The 27,610-nt window shown below is 45.8% G+C and overlaps 1 protein-coding gene across 1 annotated transcript; it reads left to right on the top strand.

Annotated features, from left to right (window-relative positions):
• The first annotated feature begins 16,912 nt into the window (after nucleotides 1–16,912).
• On the top strand, nucleotides 16,913–23,776 carry LOC123401277 (kinetochore protein NUF2 homolog). The gene is made up of 13 exons (XM_045095050.1): nucleotides 16,913–17,264; nucleotides 19,010–19,168; nucleotides 19,410–19,615; nucleotides 19,681–19,990; nucleotides 20,089–20,268; nucleotides 21,217–21,306; nucleotides 21,722–21,829; nucleotides 22,128–22,181; nucleotides 22,247–22,361; nucleotides 22,637–22,794; nucleotides 23,042–23,137; nucleotides 23,236–23,294; nucleotides 23,454–23,776. Exons 3-13 carry the CDS (start codon nucleotides 19,422–19,424, stop codon nucleotides 23,566–23,568), a joined length of 1,479 nt encoding a protein of 492 aa, XP_044950985.1. The 5' UTR covers nucleotides 16,913–17,264; nucleotides 19,010–19,168; nucleotides 19,410–19,421; the 3' UTR covers nucleotides 23,569–23,776.
• Nucleotides 23,777–27,610: the final 3,834 nt, after the last annotated feature.

Raw genomic sequence — 27,610 nt, 5'->3', positions numbered from 1 at the left:
CCACGACTCGAAGAGAATTACAAGGATATGAAATCATGCATAAGAGAGATCAGAAGAAACTCAAATAAGATTCATAGATAATCTGATCATAAATCCACAATTCATCGGATCTCGACAAACACACCGCAAAAGAAGATTACATCGGATAGATCTCCATGAAGTCATGGAGAACTTTGTATTGAAGATCCAAGAGAGAGAAGAAGCCATCTAGTTACTAGCTATGGACCCCGTAGGTCTATGGTGAACTACTCACGCATCATCGGAGAGGTCATGGTGTTGATGAAGAAGCCCTCCATATCCGAATCCCCTTCCGGCAGGGCACCAGAACGTGCCCCAGATGGGATCTTGCGGAGACAGAAGCTTGCGGCGGCGGCAAAGTACTTTCGATGATCTCCTGATTTTTTTGGGATTTTTAGGGAATATATAGGCGCAACCCCTAGGGCAGATGGCGTCCAGGGGGCCCACAAGCCTATGGGTCACGGCCTCCCCCCTGGTCGCGGCGTGGGGGCTTGTGGGACCCCTAGGGCCTCCCTGCCTTGGCTCTCAAGTCTCCCGATCTTCTTCCGTTACGGAAAAATTCTTTTCGGGGATTTTATTCCGTTTGGACTCCGTTTCAAAATCTCCTCTGAAAGGGGTCAAAAACATGGAAAAAACAGGAACTGGCTCTTGGCACTGAGTTAATAAGTTAGTCCCAAAAAATATATAAAAGGTATGCAAAACATCCAAAGTTTGACAACATAATAGCATGAAACTATCAAAAATTATAGATACGTTGGAGTCGTATCATCCACTCACAACAAGTTTCAATCAACATTCTTTTTATATGTGAAGCCATCACTCCCCATAAGATCAATACATGATCTTTCATGCTTTTGTTCTTTTATCATTCTTTTCTTTAGATAATGGCATGAGTCAAGGCCCTTAACTAAAACACTCTTTATTATATGACTCACGAACTCGATTACATCGGGGGTGACACAAAGCAAAACTCAAACCTAGAACATACTAAGAACTTTACTCTACTAGAGAAAGATAAAACCAAAAAGGATCGAACTAAGAAAAAGGTAAAAGCAAAAGATGTGATGGTGATATGATATACGGGCAATTCCCCCAAGCTTGGAACAAGCCAAGGGGAGTGCCCATACCCGTGCTCAGTTGTCTTCCTTCGAAGGTGATGGTGGTGGAGTTGTTGCAGAGGTCTTGAACTTCTGTAATTTCCTCTTGAGCACAAAATTCTGCTCCTTCAGATCGTTAATTTCCTCTTCAAGCCTCAACACCCTTTGACATAATTCTTGCTTACTCTCCTGCAAAAGACGAGAAGGGATAAACAAAAGTTTAGGCTTCTTCCTTGAGTCAGGGAGGTTCGACTTCTTGAACTCCACATGTGTGTCTCCAGGTTGGGGTAGAGGAGCCTCCTCTTCATCAGAACTTGTTCCTTCCTTCCCCTTAGGATCATAATCTTCTTCGTCATCAGTGGTCCAACCATAAAGATCCAAGTCCCCATAGACCTTGGGGTTAGCAAGGTAATCGGCCACATAGCTCTTCGCCTCTGAATCTTGAGAAGACATCCTTGCCCTAAATCTGCGGCAAAAACAGGCTCAAAACGAAAACAGAGGGAATTTGCATGATACGAGGGTCACACCTTTCCGGAGAATATATAATGAATTTTTCCCGACCAAAAGGAGTACTCTGCAAGAAAACGGAGTCCGGGAGGCACACGAGGTGCCCATAAGCCACCCAGGCCCGGCCAGGGGGTAGGCCGGGCCTGGCAGGCTTGTTGCCTCCTCGTGCACTTTCCGGACTACTTTAAAATTTTTCTAATTTTCTAAAAATTCCAAAACGGAGGAAAATTGCTACTGGAAAAGTTTTGGAGTCGGTTTACTTACCGAACCACATACCTCTTCGTTTTTGGAGTCTGAAACAGGCTGATAAATATCCCTTATGTACTCCTCCGGAGTTATGGTATTAATGATATTGCTTTCAACATTTATGGGAGTACCTGAGAAATAATGCTTGATTCTTTGCCCATTTACAACTCTCGGAAAATTACCTTCCGTGTTATTGATCTTGATGGCACCAGAACGATATACTTCCTCAACAATGTAAGGACCTTCCCATTTAGAGAGAAGCTTGCCTGCCAAAAATCTTAAACGAGAATTATATAGCAAGACATAATCACCTACATTGAACTCACGATTATGTATCCTTTTATCATGCCACCTCTTAACTTTTTCTTTAAACAACTTGGCATTTTCATATGCCTGAGTTCTCCATTCATCAAGTGAGCTAATGTCAAATAACCTCTTCTCACCAGCAAGTTTGAAATCAAAGTTGAGCTCTTTGATTGCCCAATAAGCCTTATGCTCTAGCTCAAGAGGTAAATGACATGCTTTACCGTCAACCATTTTGTACGGAGACATGCCCATGGGATTCTTGTAAGCAGTCCTATAAGCCCACAGTGCATCATCAAGCTTCTTAGACCAATTCTTTCTAGACCTATTAACAGTCTTTTGCAGAATTAGTTTAATATCTCTATTACTTAGCTCTACTTGACCACTGGACTGAGGATGATAGGGCGATGCAATTCTATGGTTGACATCATACTTAGCAAGCGTTTTACGGAAAGCGCCATGAATGAAATGTGAACCACCATCGGTCATCAAATATCTAGGGACTCCAAATCTAGGGAAAATAACTTCTTTAAGCATCCTGATGGAGGTGTTGTTATCAGCACTACTAGTTGGGATAGCTTCTACCCACTTAGTAACGTAATCAACGGCAACTAGGATATGGGTATACCCGTTGGATTTTGGAAAAGGTCCCATATAATCAATACCCCAAACATCAAATGGTTCAATGACAAGTGAATAATTCATGGGCATTTCCTGACGTTTACTGATATTACCTATTCTTTGACATTCATCACAAGACAAGACAAACTTACGGGCATCCTTGAAGAGAGTGGGCCAATAGAAACTTGATTGCAATACCTTGTGTGCAGTTCAATCTCCCGCATGGTGTCCTCCGTAAGCCTCGGAGTGACACTTCTATAGGATCTGCCCCTGTTCATGCTCGGGTACACAACGTCTAATGATACCATCTACTCCTTCTTTATAAAGGTGAGGATCGTCCCAAAAAGTAATGTCTCAAATCAAAGAAGAATTTCTTCTTTTGCTGGTATGTGAAACTAGGTGGCATATATTTAGCAACAATATAATTTGCATAATCAGCATACCACGGTGTACTACGTGAAGCATTGATGACATTCAGTTGCTCATCAGGAAAGCTATCATCAATAGGTTGTGGGTCATCAAGAACATTCTCGAACCTAGACAAGTTATCTGCTACGGGGTTCTCAGCACCCTTCCTATCAACAACATGCAAATCAAATTCTTGTAGCAAGAGAACCCATCTGATAAGTCTAGGTTTAGCATCTTTCTTTTCCATGAGATACTTGATAGCAGCGTGATCAGTGTGAATAGTCACCTTGGAATCAACAATGTAAGACCTGAACTTTTCACATGCAAACACGACTGCTAAAAATTCCTTTTCAATGGTAGCAAAATTTCTTTGGGCACTGTCTAGAGTTTTACTAGCATAGTGAATAACATTCAACTTCTTATAAACCCTTTGTCCTAGAACAGCACCAACAGCACAATCACTAGCATCACACATAATTTCAAAAGGTAAGTTCCAATCAGGTGGTTGAACAATAGGTGCAGTTATGAAGGCCTTAAGTATTTCGAAGGCTTCCTCACAATCATCGTCAAAAACAAAAGGAATATCCTTTTGCAAGAGATTGGTAAGAGGCCTAGAAATCTTAAAAAAGTCCTTTATGAACCTTCTATACAAACCAGCATGACCAAGGAAACTTCTTATACCTTTAATGTCTGTAGGGCATGGCATTTTCTCGATCGCATCAACCTTAGCCTTATCGACGTCAATACCTCTTTCAGAAATTTTATGTCCTAAGACGATGCCTTCATTAACCATAAAGTGGCACTTCTCCCAATTCAAGACAAGGTTGATATCTTTACATCTCTGCAAAACTCGATCAAGGTTGCTGAGGCAATCATCAAAAGAAGACCCGTAAACGAAAAAGTCATCCATGAAAACCTCAACAATCTTTTCACAAAAGTCCGAGAATATAGCCATCATACATCTTTGAAAGGTAGCAGGTGCATTACATAAGCCAAAAGGCATACGTCTGTAAGCAAAGGTACCGAAAGGGCACGTAAAAGTGGTTTTCTCCTGATCAGATTGTGCAACAGGTATTTGGGAGAAACCAGAATAACCGTCTAGAAAGCAGAAGTGTGTGTGTTTGGACAATCTTTCTAGCATTTGGTCAATAAAAGGCAAAGGGTAATGATCTTTCCTAGTGGCCTTATTAAATTTCCTAAAATAAATCACCATCCTATAGCCAGTAATAATCCTCTGTGAGATCAATTCATCTTTGTCATTAGGGACAACGGTAATACCTCCCTTCTTAGGGACGCAATGCACCGGACTCACCCAATCACTATGAGCAACAAGATAGATAATACCTGCTTCCAGGAGCTTTAGTATTTCTTTTCTTACTACCTCTTTCATCTTTGGATTTAATCTCTGTTGATGATCAGCAACTGGTTTGGAATAAGGATCGGTTTTAATTTTGTGCTCGCATAGAGTGGGACTAATGCCCTTAAGATTGTCAAGTGTATATCCAATAGCAGCACGGTGCTTCCTTAGAGTTTTCAATAATTTCTTTTCTTCATGCTCTGAAAGGCTAGTACTAATAATAACCGGATATATCTATTTTTCATCAAGATAGGCATACTTAAGAGTATCAGGTAACTGTTTAAGCTCAAACACAGGATCACCCTTTGGTGGGGGTGGATCTCCAAGCAGCTCAACAGGCAAATTATTCTTAAGGATTGGATGTTGTTCAAAGATAACTCTATCTATCTCATTCCTTTCATCCATATGCATATCATTTTCATGCTCAAGCAAGTATTGCTCTAAAGGATCAGTAGGAGGCACAGCAATAGAAGCTAGAGCAATAATTTCATCCTTCCTAGACAACTCTTTTTCATGAGGTTGTCTACCAAACTTGGAGAAATTGAACTCATGTGACCCACCTTCAAAGCCAACAGTGACAGTTTGCTTCTCACAGTCAATATGAGCATTGACAGTATTGAGGAAAGGTCTACTAAATATGATGGGGCAAAAGCTATCTTGTGTGGTAGCAAGAACGAGAAAATCAACAGGATACTTAGTTTTACCACACAAGACTTCAACATCTCTAACAATTCCCAAAGGACATATAGTATCTCTATTGGCAAGCTGAATAGTAACATCAATAGGTTCCATCTCGACACGTGCAATCTCGTCTTTAATTTCATCATATAAAGATTGAGGTATTGCACTAACACTATCACCCACGTCACATAAACCATGATAACAATGATCTCCTATCTTAACAGAGACAACAGGCATGCCAACAACAGGCCTATGTTTGTCTCTAGTATGAGGTTTAGCAATTCTAGCAGCATCTTGCTATCCCACAGACAACAACGCCAGAAGTTGACACGTTGACAGAGGCTGGGCTTGCGTTGGTTCTTCCCTTGAAAAGGAAAGGGTGATGCAGCACAGGAGCACTAAGTATTTCCCTCAGTTTGAGAACCAAGGTATCGATCCAGAAGGAGGGTCTCGTCAAGTCCAGAGTACCTGCCCAAACACAAACAAACTTGCACCCAACGCTTCAAAGGGGTTGTCAATCCCTTCAAGATTGTTTGCAAAGTGAGATCTGAAGGCGGAAAGTGCAACGAAGTAAAAAGTGTAAGGCTGAAAATATGGTGTGGAGTAGACCCTGGGGGCCATAGTGTTCACTAGAGGATTCTCTCAAACTAGCAAGTATTATGGTGGGTAAACAAATTATTGTCGAGCAATTGATAGAACCGCGCAAAGTCATGACGATATCTAAGGCAATGATCATGCATATAGGCATCACGTCCGAGACAAGTAGACCGATACTTTCTGCATCTACTACTATTACTCCACACATCGACCGCTATCCAGCATGCATCTAGTGTATTGAGTTCATGACGAACAGAGTAACACTTTAAGCAAGATGACATGATGTAGAGGGATAATCTCAAACCAATGATGAAAACCCCATCTTTTTACCCTTGATGGCAACAACACGATGCGTGCCTCGCTACCCCTTCTGTCACTGGGTGAGGTCACCGCACGGTATGAACCCAAAACCAAGCACTTCTCCCATTGCAAGAATCATAGATCTAGTTGGCCAGACAAAACCCACAACTCGAAGAGAATTACAAGGATATGAAATCATGCATAAGAGAGATCTAAAGAAACTCAAATAACATTCATAGATAATCTGATCATAAATCCACAATTCATCGGATCTCGACAAACACACCGCAAAAGAAGATTACATCGCATAGATCTCCATGAAGATCATGGAAAACTTTGTATTGAAGATCCAAGAGAGAGAAGAAGTCATCTAGTTACTATCTATGGACCCGTAGGTCTATGGTGAACTACTCAAGAATCATCGGAGAGGTCATGGTGTTGATGGAGAAGCCCTCCGTTTCCGAATCCCCCCTTCGGCAGGGCACCAGGACGTGCCCCAGATGGGATCTTGCGGAGACAGAAGCTTGCGGCGGCGGAAAAGCGATTGCGATGATCTCTTGATTTTTTCTCGATTTATGGGATTATATAGGCGAAAGATCTAGGTCACGGGACCTCCAGGGGGGCCACAAGCCTGGATGGCGCGGCCCCCTGGCCGCGGTGTGGGGGCTTGTGGGGCTCCTGGAGCTCCTCTGGCTTGGATCCCAAGTTCTCCGATCTTCTTCCGTTCCAAAAAATATATTTTCAGGGATTTTCTTCCAATTGGACTCCGTTTCAAAATCTCCTCTGAAAGGGGTGAAAAACATGGAAAAAACAGGAACTGGCACTTGGCACTGAGTTAATAAGTTAGTCTGAGAAAATAAATAAAAAGCATGCAAAACATCCAAAGTTTGACAAGATAATAGCATGAAACCATCAAAAATTATAGATACGTTGGAGACGTATCACATCTTCACAGAAGTGAATATCATGGCCATCAACATTGTCGGACATGAGATATTTGATAATAGCAATGCTAGGTTCAACTCTAATTTCCTCAGGGGGTGTAGGTGTTCTAATGTAGCCCCTACGTATCACAGTTGAAGCTTTATAATGATCCTTTATTCTAACAGGGAAAGGTGGTTTCTCAATGTAAGCACTAGGAACAATAGGATCATTATAAGCAATGACTTTCTCTTCAACTGGATTGGGTTTAACTACATTGACTTCTATGGAAGGATGGTATTTGAACCACTTCTCTTTAGGGAGAGCAATATGAGCAGCAAATGATTCACACAATGAAGCTACTATCTCAGAGTCAAGTCGATATTTAACGCTAAAATCACAAAAAGTATTTGTTTCAACGAAGGATTTAACGCAATCGAACTTAAGATTCATACCTAACTCCTTACCTTCATCAAACTCCCAATCTTCAAAGTTGTGTTTAATTCTTTCCAATAAATTCCATCTGAAGTCAATATCTCTCTTCATAAAAGAACTGGTACAAGAAGTGTCAAGCATGGTGCGATTATCATGAGAAAGCCGAGCATAAAAGTTCTGAATAATAACTTCTCTCGAGAGCTCATGGTTGGGGCATGAATACAACATTGACTTAAGACTCCCCCAAGCTTGAGCGATGCTTTCTCTGTCACGAGGACAAAAATTATAAATATAATTCCGATCACGATGTACTAGATGCATAGGATAAAACTTTTGATGAAATTCCAATTTCAATCGGTTGTAGTTCCATGATCCAGTATCATCACATACCCTATACCATGTCAATGCTTTATCCCCCAAAGATAAGGGAAAGACCTTCTTCTTGACATCATCCTAGGTCAAACCCGCAAGCTTAAATAAACCACAAACTTCATCTACATAGATTAGATGCAAGTCGGGATGTGATGTTCCATCTCCTGTAAAAGGAGTAGCCAACAGTTTCTCTAGCATACCGAAGGAATTTCATAACAAATATTTTCAGTAGGTGCAGCAAGTTGAGGAGCAACTCCTTGTGCTTCCGTTCGAGGTGAATATACCCCGAACAAGCTCCTCAAAGGATTAGTTTCCATAGTGACAAGTGACAATAAATTTCAGCACACTATATAAATGTTTCCTTACCAAATTCCACTTACCAAAGGCGCTTCACTCCCCGGCAACGGCGCCAGAAAAGAGTCTTGATGACCCACAAGTGTAGGGGATCTACCGTAGTCCTTTTGATAAGTAAGAGTGTCGAACCCAACGAGGAGCAGAAGGAACTAACAAGTGGTTTTCAGCAAGGTATTCTCTGCAAGCACTGAAATTATCAGTAACAGATAGTTGTGTGATAAGATAATTCGTAGCGAGTAGCAAGTAACAATAGTAACAAAGGTGCATAAAGATAGCTCAATCCCTTTTGTAGCAAGGGACAAGCCTGGACGAACTCTTATAGGAGGTAAAGCGCTCCCGAGGACACATGGGGATTTCTGTCAAGCTAGTTTTCATCAAGTTCATATGATTCACGTCCGCTACTTTGATAGTTTGATATGTGGATGGACCAGCGCTTGGGTGCTGCCCTTACTTGGACAAACATCCCACTTATGATTAACCCCTCTCACAAGCATCCGCAACTATTAAATAAGAATTAAGACAAGTCTAACCATAGCATTAAACTAGTGGATCCAAATCAGCCCCTTATGAAGCAACGCATAAACTAGGGTTTAAGCTTCTGTCACTCTAGCAACCCATCATCTACTTATTACTTCCCAATGCCCTCCTATAGGCCCAAATAATGGTGAAGTGTTATGTAGTCGACGTTCAGATAACACCACTAGAGGAAAAACAACATACAACACATCAAAATATCGAACGAATACCAAATTCACATGACTACTTATAGCAAGACTTATCCCATGTCCTCAGGAACAAAAGTGACTACTCACAAAGCATAATTATATTCATGACCAGAGAGGTAATCAATAGCATCAAAGATCTGAACATATAATCTTCCACCGAGTAATTTAACTAGCATCAACTACAAAGAGTAATTAACACTACTAGCAACCTTACAAGTACCAATCAGAGCCGCGAGACGGAGATTGGTTACAAGAGATGAACTATGGTTTGGAGATGAGATGGTGCTGATGAAGATGTTGATGGGGATGAGTCCCCTCCGATGAGAGGAGTGTTGGTGATGACGATGGCGATGATTTCCCCCTCCGGGAGGGAAATTTCCCCGGCAGGACGGCCCTGCCGGAGCTCTAGATTGGTTCTGCTCAAGTTCCGCCTCGTGGCGGTGGCGGCTCCTCCCGAAAGCTTCCTTACGATTTTTTCTAGAACGAAACCCTCCATATAGCAAAAGATGGGCGCCAGAGGGGCAACAGGGGGCCCACAAGCCACCCAGGCCCGGCCAGGGGGGGAGGCCGGGCCTGGCAGGCTTGTGGCCTCCTGGTGGCTCCCCTCTCGTACTTCTTCTGCCCAGTATTTTTCATAAAATCCAAAATAATTCCTCGTTGTTCACGGATTTTGGAGCTGCGCAGAATAGGTATCTCAAACTTGCTCCCTTTTCAGACCAGAATTCCAGCTGCCGGCATTCTCCGTCTTCATGTAAACCTTATAAAATAAGAGAGAAAAGGCATAAGTATTGTACCGTGAAGTGTAATAAAAACCCATAAAGCATTAAATATCAACATAAAAGCATGATGCAAAATGGATGTATCAAGGCGTCGCGGCGTTCCGCTCGATGCCCACTGCTCGGATCCCCTAGCCCCATACGCAGTTGGGAGATCCGGCTCCCCAAGCTCCGGTGACAAAGACTCCGGGGGACAAGCCAACGAGGCCCATTGCCGCAAGCCGGTGGGACTCTCCGGCTTTGGGGACTACTGTCGGGGGGATAACCCCGGGTAGCCTCATCTCACTTCATACCCGTTTTCAAAAACATCGGGGCCATCTCGGCCCCTTGGGTGCTGGCTCCAGCCACTTCAGCCGGCTCGTGACTGGATCTTCATCCCTCCGGCTTCGGGCAACCCGCTAGTCGGTGCGCCCCCCTCCTGCCAAGTCATCGGCCCATACCCGACGGGATGCGACGCAAGCCCAACCACTCGATGGTGCCGTACGCGTGTGGCTATAGTGGAGTCGACCGTACCGCCGACTATTGCCAACTGTAACCGGGCAAGGCGGTACTGGGGCTACCCAACGCTCATCATTGCCTACTCCCTCGCACCGCCCACATGTGGCGGCAGGGGAGTCGGTTGTACCGCTAACCACAGGCAGGCGCGACAAAGGACCCGTGGGCCACCACTTCGACGGGACCCTGCACGCGACAGACCCTACGTGCGACAAGACCGCACCGACAGCGGGACCTTCCAACCGGCTAGAGAGGCCGCCAATCGGGCCCCACCCGCTCCTTCTATACATATTGTAAGTCGGGGCGTTGGCCTATAAAGCCCCCGGCCCTCCCCATGCAAAGGAGAGGCTCAGTTCCACACACACACACTCACTCACTCACGTAGAGAGACAAGGAAAGCAAGCAAGCTCCTTCTCCCTCCTCTAGCCAACAACTCAAGGAGCATCGTTGTAGCTCTCATCTACCATATACCAACTCCGACGGGACTAGGGGTGTTACCTTTCATGAAATACCTCGAATTTGTGTACATCGTGTGTCGCCACCACTTGTTTCAAATCGTGTTTTCGGAGTCCGCCTACACACATTAGCCCCAACCACTCAAGATAAGCCACTGCATAACATCTGTCGTGGACAAAACGACGACATTTAATTTGTGACAATGATTATTAATAAAATCAAAATAATGATTTTGGTCTCTTTTTTTTAGGGTAATCACCATACTCATTAACTTAAATGGTGTGAGGGTAAGTTGCCCACAACACAAACTGCCACTGGGGCAGGTACAAGGTTTTCCCACTCCTCAAAGTGGTTAGGAGCATACATGCGGCCAATGCTAGCTAGCTGATACGCTACCGAGTTTGCCTCCCTGTGGCACACCGTGATTTTATGCTTGGAGAACCACATTTTAAGCTGAAACTTCAGGTCCTCGATCACCGCTGCATATGCTGATGCATCCACACGAGCGAAGTCCATGGCCTCCAGGAGCAATGAGCTATCTGTCTCGAAAATGACTCGCACCAAGCCAAGTTCGGCAGCAAATGATATCGCATGTGCAAGGGCATAAACCTCCGACGCGAAGGCATCATGAACATGATCCTGCCTGCCCGGTCTGGCCGCAACCACCTCCCCAGCTGCATCGCGGGCAATCACACCCCATCCCGAGCCTTCCTGCCCTGGAACGAACGAGCCATCTGTGTTGATCTTGATCATGTCATCAGGGGGCGGCCGCCACCGTTGAGGAGTCTGCCCAGCTTTCGGCAAGCTGTATATCTGCTCATATTGCAAAACATTAGCCCTTGTTCTTCGAGCCACTGCCTCCGTGGATTCCGGTAACTCTCCTTCCCTAAGTTTATTCCGGTTAGACCACTAGAGCCACCAGAAAGTGAGGATATGCATCTGCTTGCTCTCTCTAAGGCTCCAAATGTAATCTAATGCATGATGCACTGATGGGATCTCCTGCAGGTCCCTCCTTTCTTGCTCCAGCCCAAGTTCTCGCCATACTGCCTTGGCGTTTTTGCACTTAATAAATAGGTGTCCACCGTCTTGTAAAAGATACATTTTGTATTCTCCACTGGGACACCCCTCTTCTTAAGGTTTAATCGGAATGCAAGGGACTCATGCTTCAGTCTCCATGCGAACATCTGGATGTTCCTCGGCCCTCTCAGCTTCCACAACCGGGTCCAGGAGTCATCAGTGCGTTGATTGATAGTAGAAGCTGCCGTACTCGACCCCATGTCCCCTTGTGTCAAAGGTTTGCCAAGTTTAACCTGCAGTTTGTATGCGCTCTTAACTGAATGGGAGCCTTTGCTGTCGTACTGCCAGGCCACAAAGTCTGGAACCCCTTCCCTCAGCGGGATTTGCAGAATATAACGGGCATCATCCTGCCAAAAGGTCTCGTGGACGAGTCTCTCATCCCATGAGCCAGTGGCCGGGTCGATGAGCTCACTAACGTGCTCAAGAAGAATGCCCCTCCGGGGCGTGATCACTCGTCTTGACCATGGTCTCGGGATCCAAGGGTCCTTCCAGATATTGACGTTCACCCCATCCCCAATACGCCATATGTAACCTTCCTTAATGAGCTCCAACCCATGCACCAAGCTTCGCCATGAGTAAGAGATGCCTGGTTTCGGGGTAGCATCAAGAACATGAGTGTTGGGGAAGTACCGGGCCTTCAGCACCCTAGCACACAGCGATCCTGGGCACCGAATCAGCCTCCAAATCTGCGTGGACAGCATGGCCATATTAAAACAATCCATGTCCCGGAATCCAAGTCCTCCCTGATGTTTCGGCTTCGTGAGCTTCTCCCGGTTGATCTAGTGGATGGTGTCTTCCTTATCTTGTTGGCTCCACCAGTATTTCCCCAGAAGCGAACTGAGTTCCTCACAGAATGTCTTCATAAGGTAGAAACAGGACATAGCATAGGTCGGAATTGCTTGTGCAATGGCTTTTACCAAAGTTTCCTTGCCTGCCTTCGCAATGAGTTTCTCCTTCTAGCCATATACTCTCCCTGCTACAACCCCCTTAATGTATGCAAAAGCTTTCCTCCTTGAGCGACCCACATGTAGCGGTAAACCCAGATACTTATCATTCCAAGTCTCGCTTTGAATCCCCAGGGTATCCTTCACCATCGTGTGCACGTCGTCCTTGGTATTGGGGCATAACAGCGGATTTCTCCGTATTGATGCATTGATCGGAGCAGCTCTCACACAAGTCCAGAATATCCTTCAACACTTCGGCTTCCCTCTGACCAGCCTTCATAAGTAGGACGGAATCATCAGCGAAAAATAGGTGGGACACAGTGGGCACCGTGCTGCAGATTTTGACTCCACTCAGCCGCCCTGCTCCTTCTGCCTCTTGGAGTAATGCCGACATGCCTTCAGCGCAAATCACAAACAAGTACAGCGACAGAGGATCCCCTTGGTGTAATACTCTGGTCGGATGAAACTGCTCTGTAAGATCACCATTGACCTTGATATGATATATCACGGTGGTTACACAGCGCATGACAAGCTGTGCAACCCTGGGGCCGAATCCCAGCCTGAGTAGCATTGCTTCCAAGAAGCGCCATTCAACTCGATCGTACGCCTTGCTCATGTCCGCCTTGACTGCCGCACACCCTTCTTTCCCCTTAGTCTTGTGTAGGAGGTAATCTGAGATTTCGTATGAGATCAACACATTGTCGGTAATGAGCCTGCCTCGTACAAAGGCACTCTGATTGTCTGATATGATCGCAGGCAAAATCAGTTTCATCCTGTTCACAATAACCTTGGACACCAACTTGTAGATCACATTGCACAAGCTGATGGGGCGCAACTCCTTAATCCTACTCGGAGATTTAACTTTGGGAATGAGGACAATAACAGTGTCGTTCCACCCTTCTGGCATCTCGCCTCCATTGAGCATAGCTAACACTTCCTCCACAACCTGGTCCCCCATTAGAGGCCAATTCCTCTTGTACACAACGGAGGGCATTCCATCCGGACCAGGCGCCTTGAGGTCACCTATGTGATCAAGGGCTACTTTGATCTCGTCTCTAGTGAACTCGGCCGTCATGAGGGTGTTCATCGCGTGTGTAACTCGAGGCTGCACCGTACGCAGGAGATCTGCCATATGGCCCCCCAAATTGGAGGTGAATAATTCCTGAAAAAAGGAGCACACATAATTAGTTAATTCTCCCCCCTCCTGCACCACCGATCCATCATCCCTCTTAAGCCCCTTGATTTTATTCTTCTTCCTCCTAGCTGAAGCCACCGCCATAAAGTACTTAGTGTTTCTGTTCCCATCCTTGAGCCAAGCGACATGGGATCTCTGCTTCGCTTTAGTATGCTTCTTCTCCTCTAGACCATGCACTACACCCCTCAACCTTCCCTCCTCACGAACTTTTGAGTCAGAAACTGGTGCACGCATACACTGCTCCAGGTCTGACTATGCCTTCTTGAGCCTTCCTGCTAACTCCCTATCTCCTCCTTATGCCATACGCGCATTTTGTTCGCCACCTTCTGCATATTTTTGCACAACGTTGTAACCTTCCGCCCTCCCTTCATCCCATGCCTCCCTGATAACTTCGGCACACCCCTCCTCTTGTAGCCACCATGCTTCAAATCTAAAGCCCCTGTCTCCTCCTTTGAATTGCCGGCCAACATCACCCTCTGTATTAACGACCAGTGGTCTATGATCCGAGTGGCGCGGGCGCTCATTCACCACAGCAAAGCCTGGGAACACCTCACACCATTCGGTGTTTGCTGTGATGCGGTCCAATCTTTCGCATATATATGATTGCAGCTCTTTACTATGATTCCTCCACGTGAATTTGTCTCCAGTGTACCCAATATCACACAGTCTTGCATTCTCTAGGGTCTCGCGAAACCTGTCCATGCATGCCTGAGGTCTACGGCTCCCTCCCACCTTTTCTCCATCCATTAGAATCTCATTGAAGTCCCAAAAACACATCCATGGTCTCCCATGCCGATGTTGTTGCCCTAGCAAGCGCAGTGTACGCCGGGTTTCTGTTTTACGCTCCGCTTCCGACTCTCCGTATATCCCAGTGAGCCTCCATAGACTACCGGAGTCTTCCATGACATCCACATCAATATGACGTCTTCCGTACGACCTAAGTGTCACCTTCACCTCCTTCTTCCAAAGTAGAGCAACCCATCTACTACTCCCCACAGCACTCCATGCAACCATGTTACCTGGTCCTAGCCTCCATTTAAACTTCTCCAATTCCTTCTCAGTAAGCTTTGTTTCCGACAGGAACAGGATGTCGGGATCCTCCGTTCTCCCCATATCGAGGAGACTTTGAACTACCAGGCCATTCCCGAGCCCCCGACAGTTCCATCCGACAAGTTTTCATTGCGCCCGACGGGGCTGTTCCAACAGACCGGCCGATAAGTTCAAGCTTGGTGTTGCCTCTGGCGTTCCCTCCTTCTCCCTGACTACCTCCTCGCAAAGCTCCGCCCGCCCTCGTTTTGCCTCTGCTCCCTCCCCTACCCCTCCTTGGATCGCTTGGCCCCTGCCAACCTACTGGGTTTTCGGTCTCCTCCATCACCCACCCTGTTCTCCCGTCCAAGCCTTTTGAATTTCCGTTGTCCAGCACCTCTGTTGTTTCCTCCCTCCGCGTCGGCTGTGGTCGGACCCTCCTCCTGTGTAGCTGTGTCTTTCGACCCATCTTCCCCGGAGCTGCCTAGGAACAAATTGGTGCCATTCTCCATGCCCTCAGCGGAGGTATTACTGGTGAGCTGCTCAGTTGCGATGGCCTCCCCCCTGCTTGCAGTCTGTTGTCCAGGCCTCCCCCTGCTCAACCATCTGCAACTTCTTAGGGTGGCCTCTCCCCCTAGCATCATGAACATTCTGTTTGGGCGGACTGGTAACTTCCTCCCCCTTCTCCGCGTCCACGGTCTTCTCTTTCATACTCCTCGAGCTATCCTTACGCCAGGATAGGCTATCACTACCACTCCCTATCTTTTCCTGAGATCGACTGCTGCCATAGGGTCTGGCGACTCCTAAACCTTTCCCTCTACCCCTCCAGCTACCCGCCTCTTCGCCATGCACCTTCCTGCGACCCATATTCGCTCGAAGCCAACCTCCAAATTGCGCCTGCCTACTTTTGTCCAGCTTCATGTCACATGCCTTTTCACTGTGCCCCACTATTCCACACACATAACAAAATTCAGGCAAGAACTCATATTCAAACCGGCACCACGCACCCTCTTCCTCCTCCCCTCCTCCATTGATGTTCATCTTCTTCTCCTGTTTCTATCTTCCTCCATGCTCCGCATCATCCAGCATAAAAACCCTCATGATTGGTTTGTCGATATTCATTATGATCTTCACTCGCAGAAATTTCCCCATGGCTATCCCATCTGCTCCAACATCCGCTTCCACAAAGCTTCCAATGATACTCCCAATCTCCTCTGCCGAGTCTGCGTTCATCATTCCCAACGGGAGACTGAATATCCTCACCCAAATAGGAATCTCATTGAACTCATAGTCCTCCCGCCTCTTCCCCGGATCATAGTCCTCCACCACCACCAGGTCCTTCTCAAACATCCACGGGCCATCCTCCAGCGCCCTTCTTTTCCCCGACTCCTGGTTGAACGTGAACACGAACAGATTCTCACCCACCTCCTTGCATTCGATCCCTTTGATCAGACACCACACTCGCCCCAAGGACAGCCGGATCACATCGGGGTGAGCCAGCTTCTCCGACGGGACCTTCCCTACCGCCTGCGCCACTAGGGTCTTCCCCCGCTCCTTCACCGGCACCTTGATCTTGACTCCTCGTCGTTCTTCCTCCGTCAACCGCAGCCCCCGCATCATCCCATCAACCGCCTCCATCACCCCCCGCTCCTCGCTGGTCCGGCCAGAATTAGGGTTTATGGTGGTCTACAACCGTGCGACCCCAGGCACACAGAAGGCTATGAGGTGGATGGGATCGACTCTCAATGGGACGTGAATGGCGAACTCGGCGTCGAAGATCGGAGATCCCCACGCCGGCCTCACCAGGACGAGCCCGCACCAGAACCGTGATCGCCTCCGTGATCTTTGAAGCACCCTAACCGCCACACCCGGGGCGGATTCATATGTTGATTTTGGTTTTTGATGATACTGTAAGAATTCATGTGCAGCAAATATTTTTTATTAGGTGAGAAACCGCGCACGGGTGAACAAATTTTTGGCTGCCCACGATTTGGTGGGGGCGGACGCCGGACGTGGGCAAAATCCAAACCGAAAACGAAAAAAACTGCTCTCACAGTCTCACTCGATCGGCCGCTGACGTCCCTCCCCCGCCGCCGCTCTCACAGTCTCACTCGATCCGCCGCTGACGTCCCTCCTCCGCCGCCGCGTCCATGGACGGAGGCTAGCCCGAGCAGGTACCGCACGTCCCTCCTCCGGTGCCCCCGCCGTTCCCCTTCGACCTCCCGGGGCGCGGGCACCGGCGAGCCCCGAGGCGGCGGCGCGACTGGCCTGAGCCCGAGCAGGAGCAGCAACTCATCCCTCTGCCCTCGCCCAAGGCGTTGGCCGTGAGCCCAGCCACCTCCTCGTCCTGAAGGTGAGGCTCACTTCTCTGCCCCCCCCCCCCCCCCCCCCCCCCCTCTCAGATTGGTTTGGTGATTGCCATAGAAATTTCTCCGTGACACGCTAGTGCTGTAGTGTTTCTGGCTCGTGCTAGTAATGGTACCTGCACTGGATCGTTGATTACTGCTACTAGATGTAGGATTCATGTCCTGAAAAGGACGTGTTCTTATTGGTTGTTTGCTGAATCAAGCGGATAGCTACTACCAGTCGTTGTTGGTCTGTACTACTTGCATGATGTTGGGTTTCTGCGTCAAGCTTATTAAATCTCCTATTTTTACTCAATTTGATTTGATCTTCTTTGGGATAGTCAGCTTTAGCTCGAATCGTCGTGTAAAATATTCAGATCTAAAATATCTAGGTGCTTTGTCAGTGTAGATCCCGTTTGCGTGTCAAAAATATTTGATAATTGGAGAAGGCCAAATTTTTAGGACAATTTGAACGTTTAACCGACAAAACCGTTTCTGTCTAAGTGTCTACTTAGCTTTGTGTGTTTCAAATTACCTCATGTCCAGTTTATAGGTTTCTCAAACCTGTGAAAGCTCTGTCTCCATTTACTGAACAACATGGTCTGGGCCATCCTCAATGCGCTCCGCAGCCACGGCGTCAACCTCCACGACAAAGACAACCATAGGCGGCATGTCATCAGTGTGTCTCTTGAACACTGCCTCCGCGCATTTCATCTGTGCGCGCGCGCTGTGGTTTGCAATATGTAGGAGGTTCGTAATGAAGTGCAGGAATTTTGAGTGCTTTGATTGTGACATGATGTTCAATGTTGCCTCACTGTCCTAGTTCTCAGCTCCCAGCTAGGTTCATACTTATCAAGTCTGAACCAGTGAACATGTACAGAGGAAATGATACATTCAGTATGATTTGTTGCAAGTTCACTGCTGAAACTTAACTTGCATCTAAACAGAGCAACTCTGCAGTGTTTCTGAATCACATTTCAGTAAAATGAAATGAAATGTACTCCCTCCGATCCAAATTAATTGACACAGCCTCTATACAATGTACAAGACGCAGTACATTGTATAGAGGCTGCGTCAATTAATTTGGATCAGAGGGAGCAATAACAAATGCACCAAAAAGATCAATCGGGGTCACTGCTGTAGTGGCATGGAAATTTACACTCCATGGCTTGTTAACACTTCAAACAACAATGCAATAATATCGGTCTTCAGACATGCATTTGAAAACTTCAAGGAAGTTTTGATTTGCATAGACAGGAGGGACCAGAGGTGTGTATCACCGTTGCTGCCAATTTTGCATCCATAGCTGCTTCAGTTTTGAGTGCCACCTATTGCTTGATTATTATTGAATCAATTGAGGGCTTGATGGAAAAGATCAATGTGCTGCTCCTGTTTAGCGATAAACTAGATCAGTTAATATCCATTATTCAATCTCAGTGAATCCCTCGTCAAACAGGGACTTTGCAGCTATAAGCAACTGCACTGGAATATTAAGGTGTAGGATAGATAGTTCAGAACTGAGTTCCTCTGACTATTTTATAGGATAACTAGATAATAAGTTGCATGTCTTCTCTGTCTATGTTTATGTTTATCATGTCCTTCGAAACTGCAGGAATTAGTTTTCTTTTCAATCAATGTGCATATTTACTGCCTGCAATGCATGATCTCTTGTATAGTCAGCAACATACATTTCTAAATCAAACTTTGGCACTCTCAGCAAACTCACACCTTGATCTTCACCACCCAACTACAGGTCCTGCACAAGCGTGCTCAAGGGACTGTTCACCTAGTTGTGGCAGAGCCGGTTAAGGAGAGGGAGCCCCGTTTTGTGGCTCGGCTCACACCGACGCGCGCCCCCCTTGCGGCTTCCCCTGCGCCTCCGGTGACTGCTTCTTCTTCGACTCCGGCATAGGTAAGCCACTCGGTTTTTCTCCTTTGCTTTCTCTCATGGCAATTTCTCCTTTGCTTTCTCTCATGTGCCAACAGTCATCAAACCCTTGTAAATTTATCCTGGCCATTGCACCATGGCAATTTCTTGGGTTTTGGGCTGTGCTGATGGTATGTGATGCCAACATTTGTACTTCTTGCCACCCTTTTAGTGGATTTATTATCCCTTAAGTGCTAATTTAGCTATGATTTTATCTACTGTCCAGAGGAGTAGTAGGATGACTGTCGACAACCTGATGGCGTCCCGCTTCGTGTTCCCAATATTGTCGCCGGTGGAGATCGTGGAGCAGCTGTCCCAGTACGGGATCGCCCCCGACGCGAACCTCCGCCCCGAGAACATCGCCAGTCCGCAGCCCGACCTGCTTCCTGGCGTCCTCGCCCGCTTCTTTGACTCCTTCGTCGATGCCCCCGGGTAACAAAAGAAGCATGCCCCCTCCCCCCCCCCACCGCGCTCGCTCACCAGGCTAGATATCGCAGGGACGGTGAGGATGGGCTACTAAGGTTCAGCGACCTGGAGGTGCTGGACAACCCAGAGAACCATGCGGAGGCCATCCAGATGCTGCACCTCTACATCAAGTCGCAGGCCTTCCTCGACTCCATACAATTAGAGGACTTCACGCTCTCCGACTTCATCCGCCCCACCCCGCGCCGCATCGTCGAGGTCCTCAGCGCCCTCATCAACTTCCTCCTCTACAGGGAGGAGAAGCTCACCCTCTTGCAGCCCATCGTCAGCGAGACCCCCGACTACCACGAGCGCACTCTGGAGCTCAAGGCCAGGATGGCCCAGGTCTTCGCTGTTCACAGTTTCCGCAGCTAATCTGTTTGGGGAAATGCCCATAGGCTGACCGGAGATTCTTAGAGTTGCGTTTATGTTTCCCCGTGCAGCTTCAGAAGGAGATTACGGATCATGAGCTCGCAGAGCAGATGGAGGAGCCCATGGCCCAGCAGCTGGAAGCAGCCATCAATGTTCTGCAGCAGGAAGTTCAGGTTTACAACAAGCAGCAACTGGCCCTGCGAGCAAAAGCCGCAGCCATCAGTGACAAGAAAGAGGAGATCCACGGGAAGGTGTGCTGATTCCTACCTTGTGTCTTCTGTAGTGTCGCTCTCCATCCAAAAAACTAATTATTTTCTGTGGATTTCTGGCATCATGAGTTGCAAATAAAGTATAGTCCCTACTGAGAGCCAAGCATGCGACATGGTCTAGGAGTTTCTGACCAAAATACATCATATGTTGCCACATCAGGTCGAATTTAAACAGCCTTGTGTGGTTGTGGTGCAATCTATGCAGCCTTGTGCCTTTTGGCGTGGCTTCGATCCTGGTATTCTAGACAAAGCTAGAGCTAATTGGTCAAAAACCTTGCCTCCAAGTATTTCCTAGATAAATCTCGAGCTGGTTTTGATGTCAATAAACCCGGAGCTCTCATAGGATCCTTTTTGAAACCTGAAATCAGGAGATCCGCCATATCAAACTAAATAGGAGTTTAAAGTAGCTTGGAAAGTATGAGCCTTAATCACAACAAGGTGCATTATCTGCTATTGGTTATAAATTGTAACATTAAGTAGTACTATATTTAATTACAGGGCCATAGATTTTATTAGACCAGGAGCTATTGGCCCTAACACATCTCCTGCTCCATCTTGACTTTGAGAAGCCATAAGCTCCTTCGTAGATTAGAAATGCTCCAGCCCACAGCTCCACATAGGACAGGCTATCTACAATTTACCATATGCAAAGTAAACTCTGTGCACATTCTTTACTATATCAGTCATTTACTCTTGAGTCCTGCCATCTGCTCGTCACCAACCATCTGCTCGTCACCAATTGTTTGTGAATGAGAATATTGAACATCTGATATATTGCTCTCGCTAACTTAAGCTGATACACCCTCCGATCCGAATTACTAAAGCTGCGACAATTAATTTGGATCGGAGGGAGTAGTTTGATATTCTGCACAAAAAGCAACAGCTCACTGCATAATGTTATATTTGTTGCATTTATGTTTCCTGCTGCAGATAACCCAGGCTGATTTTGAGTTGACTAAACATGCCCAAGAAAACTCCAGATTGATGTCCAAATTAGTAAAGTCCCCAGAAAAAGTAAAGGTGAGATCTCTTCCATTTTATTTTATTTGTAGCAACAGGTAAGGTTCCAAATTTGGTAGGTGCTATTTTTCCGGTGACCTGATGTTGTGGTGAATTAGTGTCTATATGAGGAATTACCTGTGCTTGGACTTGTAATCTGGTTAGTACTAGGTGACTGCATATCTGCATAAACAGCCTGGTTGACCTGCTACCTTATTTTAACATGTATATCTGCATAACCTGCCTGAGTCCTTATGCAATTCAGCTTGTGGAGGGGCTGAAATCCTATTATTTGACTCAATATCAAGCCTACCAGATGTACAGCATGGTTAACCTGTGATTTACTAAATACAACTTGGACTCGTAAAGGTATTATCATTGTAAGAGATCGGTATAAGCTTGCATACCTGACTCTGGATTTTATTTCCTATTGAAGAGGGCCTTGGAAGAGAAGAAATCAGCCCGCGCTATGTTGAAGGAGTCTGAGAAAATAGCGCTGCAAAATGATCAAGAGAAATCTGCCGCTTTGGAGATACGCAATAAGGTATTCCAGTTCCACTTTTCATCAGAATATGCCAATTCTAGAAGGTGTTTTGCTTATGAACAATGACCATGACAGATGATTTCAGATTTACTTTGAAATTTGATAAAGAAACGATTTGCTACATGTGTCTCCCAGGACAATTTAGTTTCCTCATATGATATATCTCTTCGATATTTTGGATTATCCGTTTGGTACGGTGGTGCTACTTTGTTTCAGAGTGGCACTTACTGCTGCTCGTAGTTATTCTTAGATAGTAGATACCCCTGTAGTCCCGTCCTAAACTATCTCCATCTCGCAGGCTCATGAAAAACTGACGAAGCAACACTCTAAAATCCAGGATGTACATGAACTGGTAAGAACAGCTAAGGCATGATTGAATTATGAGACTGTCTAACTCTTTTTCTTTCTGTTGGCTAGCTTGTTGCTGCTAAAACAGTTGAAAAGGAAGTTAAAGCTCGCAAAGCTAAGCTTAATGATGAAAGTGTATCAGTTATGTCATTTGACGCACAGATTGTTGATTGGCAAGGAAAAGGTTATCTTTCTAGCCCCTAAATATATACTCCCTCCGTTCCTAAATATAAGTCTTTTCAGAGATTCCACTTGGGACTACATACGGAGCAAAACGAGTGAATCTACACTCTAAAGTATGTCTATACATCCGTATGTAGTCCGTAGTGGAATCTCTAAAAAGACTTATATTTAGGAACGGAGGGAGTATTTTGTTAGTACTGCTCAAGTATTGTATGTTACTCCCTTTCTGAGAGTTATTATTTCCTTCACATTTTTGCATTAATCCCTTCCAACCAGTACATGAAATGGAGGGGCGTCTCAAGCGGAAAGTGGAAGAAAGGAATCAAATAATAGCAGATGAAAATCAGAAGCTGGGCGCTTTGAGCTCCGAGATTGAGGGTAAACAGCAGCGCCTTGAACCTAGAGAAACGGAAGTAGAGGCAATGACCGCTAAGGTGATGTTCTTTATTCTGAATATATTGCTTGTTCGAACTTAAAATCCTTTTGAAATGGGAACATCATTAAATTTGGTGATTCTTGTGAGGCCTTATTAGTATTTATTGCCGCTGTTTGTGCAGAAACACATACGAGCTGTCCATCTCTTTGACTGTTAAAAACTGCAGATTTAGTCACCTATTTTCGTTAACAGTATCTTTGCGTGAAAATAACTGAAATATTGCGTTTCTTTATGTCACCACATAGGCTATGAATTTGCGTATGGAAGCTGCTTCAGTAAAGACTGCTTCCATGGCAGAACAGCAGAAAATTCACGCAGAATTCAACAACATTGTGAAGGCGGTAGGTCTGAGTGAGGAGACTGCTTCGTAAACTCATCAGTGAAGCACACATCTTTTCAAATATATCTGTATGTGCTAATATATGGATTCTTTGTGTAGTTCGTCACCTACATGGATAGCATCAACCCTTTACTCGAGCAAGTTGAGGAGGTTGACAGGTTAGATCACCGAGCTTTTGAGGCCGTATGAATACCTTGTGAACGACCAGAAGCCAGACTGAATATAGCCCAAGTCGATCTGTACCTGCTTCACAGTGTAGACTTGTAGCTGCAGAATTTCTGATGAGATGATTCGTTTTGCTGTTTCCGAATGTGCAGGCAATCGGCAGGGGAAGGCGCCTCTGCCCCCGATCCATCTGCCACTGCCACAACACAAATCACACCCAGTGCCAGTGCAATGAGCAAGAAGTCGAGGGCTAGGAAAAGGAAATGAGGCGTGTTTCTTGCCTGTGCATGGATGGAAAACCCAGTTCATGTCTCTGTTTATGTGTGCATGATGCTGCAGCAGTGCCTCTAGCTGCTATTTATGTGCTGAATTATGTATGTGATGGTTGGTTCGGATCAGGGCTTTGTTATTGATTGAGGTAACCCAATGCAACCTGCTGATGTTGTCTGCTATGTAATACACCGCATTTCCTACACTTCTATTTTTTGCTTGGGTTGTGACTTGTCACAATGAGAGCACCAAGAGTGAGTTCTAGGAAGGCCCGGGGGACTTGGTTAGGAGGGTACCTATTGGTGAGAAGCTCTTCATAGAAGGAGACCTCAATGGCCATGTGGGTACAACTAACACAGGTTTTGAAAGGGTGCATGGGGGGCTTTGGCTATGGCATCAGGAACCAAGAAGGAGAAGATGTCCTGAGCTTCGTCCTGAGCTTCGCTCTAGCCTGCGACATGGTTGTAGCTAACACCCTCTTTAGAAAGAGAGAATCCCATCTAGTGACATTCAGTAGTGGTCTACACTCTAGCCAGATTGATTTTGTCCTCTCTAGAAGAGAAGACAGACGCGCTTGCATTGATTGTAAAGCGATACCTGGAGAGAGTGTTGTCCCTCAATATAAGCGCGCCAAAGTCGCTAGAACGAAGTGGTGGAAGCTTAAGGGGGAGGCATCCCAGGCTTTCAGGGAGAGGGTCATTAAGGAGGGCCCTTGGAAGGAAGGAGGCGATGCAAACTTGATGTGGACGAGTATGGCGACCTTTTTGCGGAAGGTCGCTGTAGAGGAGTTTGGGGTGACCAAGGGAAGTAGAAGGGAAGCTAAGGACACCTGGTGGTGGAACGATGAGGTCCAGAAGGTTATTAGGGAGAAGAAGGACTGTTTCAGATGCCTATATCTGGACAGGAGTGCAGCTAACATGGAGAAGTATAAGGTGGCGAAGAAGGCAGCAAAGCGGGCGGTGAGTGAAGCGAGAGGTCGGGCATATGAGGACCTCTACCAACGTTTAAACACTAAGGAAGGCGAAAGGGACATCTATAAGATGGCCAAGATTAGGGAGAGGAAGACGAGGGATGTTGGCGAAGTCAAATGCATCAAGGACGGAGATGGTCAGCTTCTTGTGAAGGATGAGGCGATCAAGCGTAGATGGCGGGAGTACTTTGACAACCTTTACAATGGAGAGGTTGATAGCTCTACCATTGAGCTAGACGACTCCTTTGATGATACCAGCATGTGCTTTATGCGACGTATCCAGGAGTGTGAGGTTAAGGAGGCGTTAAGAAGGATGAAAGTAGGCAAAGCGATGTGTCCTAATGGTATCCCCATCGAGGTGTGGAGAGGCCTTGGAGACATAGTGATAGTATGGCTAACTAAGCTTTTCAACCACATTTTTCGGTCAAACAAGATGCCCGAAGAATGGAGGCGGAGTATTTTAGTACCAATCTTTAAGAACAAGGGGGGTGTTCAAAGTTGTACTAATTACCGCGGAATCAAGCTGATGAGCCATACTATGAAGCTATGGGAGAGAGTCATTGAACATCGCTTAAGAAGGTTAACAAGTGTGACCAAAAACCAATTTGGTTTCATGCCTGGGAGGTCTACCATGGAAGTCATCTTCTTGGTACGACGGCTGATGGAGAGATACAGGGAGCAAAAGAAGGACCTTCATATGGTGTTCATTGATTTGGAGAAGGCCTATGATAAGATACCTCGGAATGTCATGTGGTGGGCCTTGGAGAAACACAAAGTTCCAATAAAGTAAATTACCCTCATCAAGGATATGTATGATAATGTTGTGACAAGTGTTCGAACAAGTGATGGCGACACCGATGACTTTTCGATTAGAATAGGGCTACACCAAGGGTCAGCTTTGAGCCCTTATCTTTTTGATCTGGTGATGGATGAGGTCACAAGGGATATACAAGGAGATATCCCATGGTGTATGCTCTTTGCGGATGATGTGGTGCTAGTCGATGATAGCCGAACGGGGGTTAATAGAAAGTTAGAGTTATGGAGGCGGACTCTAGAATCGAAAGGTTTTAGGCTTAGTAGAACTAAAACTGAATACATGAGGTGCAGTTTTAGTGCTACTAGGCACGAGGATGGAGAGGTTAGCCTTGGTGGGCAGGTGGTACCGGAGAGAGACACGTTTCGATATTTGGGGTCCATGTTGCAGAAGGATGGCGATATCGATGAAGACGTGGGCCACCGAATCAAGGCTAGGTGGATGAAGTGGCGCCAAGCTTCTGGCGTACTCTGTGACAAGAAAGTGCCACAAAAGCTAAAAGGCAGGTTTTATAGGACAGCTATCCGACCTGCGATGTTGTATGGCGCGGAGTGTTGGCCAATCAAGAGATGACATATCCAACAGTTAGGTGTAGCAGAGATGCGCATGTTGAGATGGATATGTGGCCACACAAGGAAGGATCGGGTACGGAATGATGATATACGAGAGAGACTTGGGGTAGCACCGATTGAAGAGAAGCTGGTCCAACATCGTCTCAGATGGTTTGGACATATTCAACGGAGGCCATCGGAAGCGCCGGTGCATAGCGGACGGATAAAGCGTGCTGAGAATGTTAAGAGGGGTCGTGGTAGACCAAACTTGACATGGGAGGAGTCCAATAAGAGAGACCTGAAGGTTTGGAATATCGACAAAGACTTAGCCATGGACAGGGGTGCGTGGAAGTTAGCTATCCACGTTCCAGAGCCATGACTTGGTTTCGAGATCTTATGGGTTTCAACTCTAGCCTACCCCAACTTGTTTGGGACTGAAAGGCTTGGTTGTTGTTGTTGTTGTTGTTTGTGACTTGTCATCAGATACGATTTGCTTTGTTGTCTTTACTGATGCAATTGGAAGCGGACACACCTCTTTCGTTGGGCAAAGTGAAGGATGTGTGTCTAAACTTCACATCATCATGCATTGTACTACTTACAATGGGGAGTAACATAGAGTACTCCCTCCGTCACGGTTTAGAAGGCGTGCATGAAAATTCTCTAGAATCTAGATAGTTATTGATTGGCTGTAAAATGAGTTGAAAAATAGCATTCACACTAAGTATGCATATAGAAGTAGTACAACGAAGTACTAATTAGCTACTAGGAGTAAATGTGATGCACCTTAAATCTTATGTGTTGTGGAAATGCACGCAAACTTAACCGTGACGGAGGTAGTAGGCCCTGTTTGTTTCAAAAGTCCTAAGACTTTTTTTTAGTCCCAACTAAAAAGTTCCTAGTCCCTACCCGTTTGTTTTCATGGACTAAACATGGACTAGAGGTCATTAAATGACATGCAAAAAGGCCATATTATCCTTAGTAATGTACTAGAAGTTATAAAATGACATGCTAAAAGTAGGCGCACCGTTGGAAAAAGTACCAAAAAAGTCTTCAAAAGACCCTCCCAGAGGGACTTCTTCCTTTAGTTCCAAACATTTCTTTTTAGTCCCTAAAAGTCTCTCCTATTTGTTTCACATGGGACTAAAAAGGATTTCTTTTAGTCCCTACACCAAAAAGTCTTTGGAAACAAACACCCCGTAGTAACATACATATGTTACTAGTCTAATTAACTACCTCAACAGTGGATAGTAAATAGGGGTAGTAACATTGGGTCTTTCATTTATTAGCCTATAGACTCATCTTGCCATGGTATCCGTTATGTTACTTCTAGTATGAATAACTTGGTAAGGCTGGCCATAGTGGGAATAACTAAGGTAGTATCATGTACTTGGAACTACAAACATGCTGATGTGGCAGACAATTAAAGAAGAAAGAGGATTAGAGTAACATAGGTAGATACCGTAACATGTTAAATGATATGTCACTATGTGTCATGCATGTCAATAAATAAGGTCATCTATGATACTACTTTATGATACTATGCATTATGAAGGCAGTATCATACAATAGTATCATAAAGTAGTATTATAAATGACCTTATTTATTATATATCATATCATAAAGTAGTATCATAAAGTTACTTAATTTTTTTATTTTTTTATTTATTAGATACCATATCATATTTTTTGCTTAGGTGACATCTAT

This window comes from Hordeum vulgare, chromosome 6H (assembly GCF_904849725.1).
Source record: "Hordeum vulgare subsp. vulgare chromosome 6H, MorexV3_pseudomolecules_assembly, whole genome shotgun sequence".
In the NCBI taxonomy this organism is placed as follows: domain Eukaryota; kingdom Viridiplantae; phylum Streptophyta; class Magnoliopsida; order Poales; family Poaceae; genus Hordeum; species Hordeum vulgare.
This window is presented reverse-complemented; position numbering and strand designations above follow the sequence as displayed.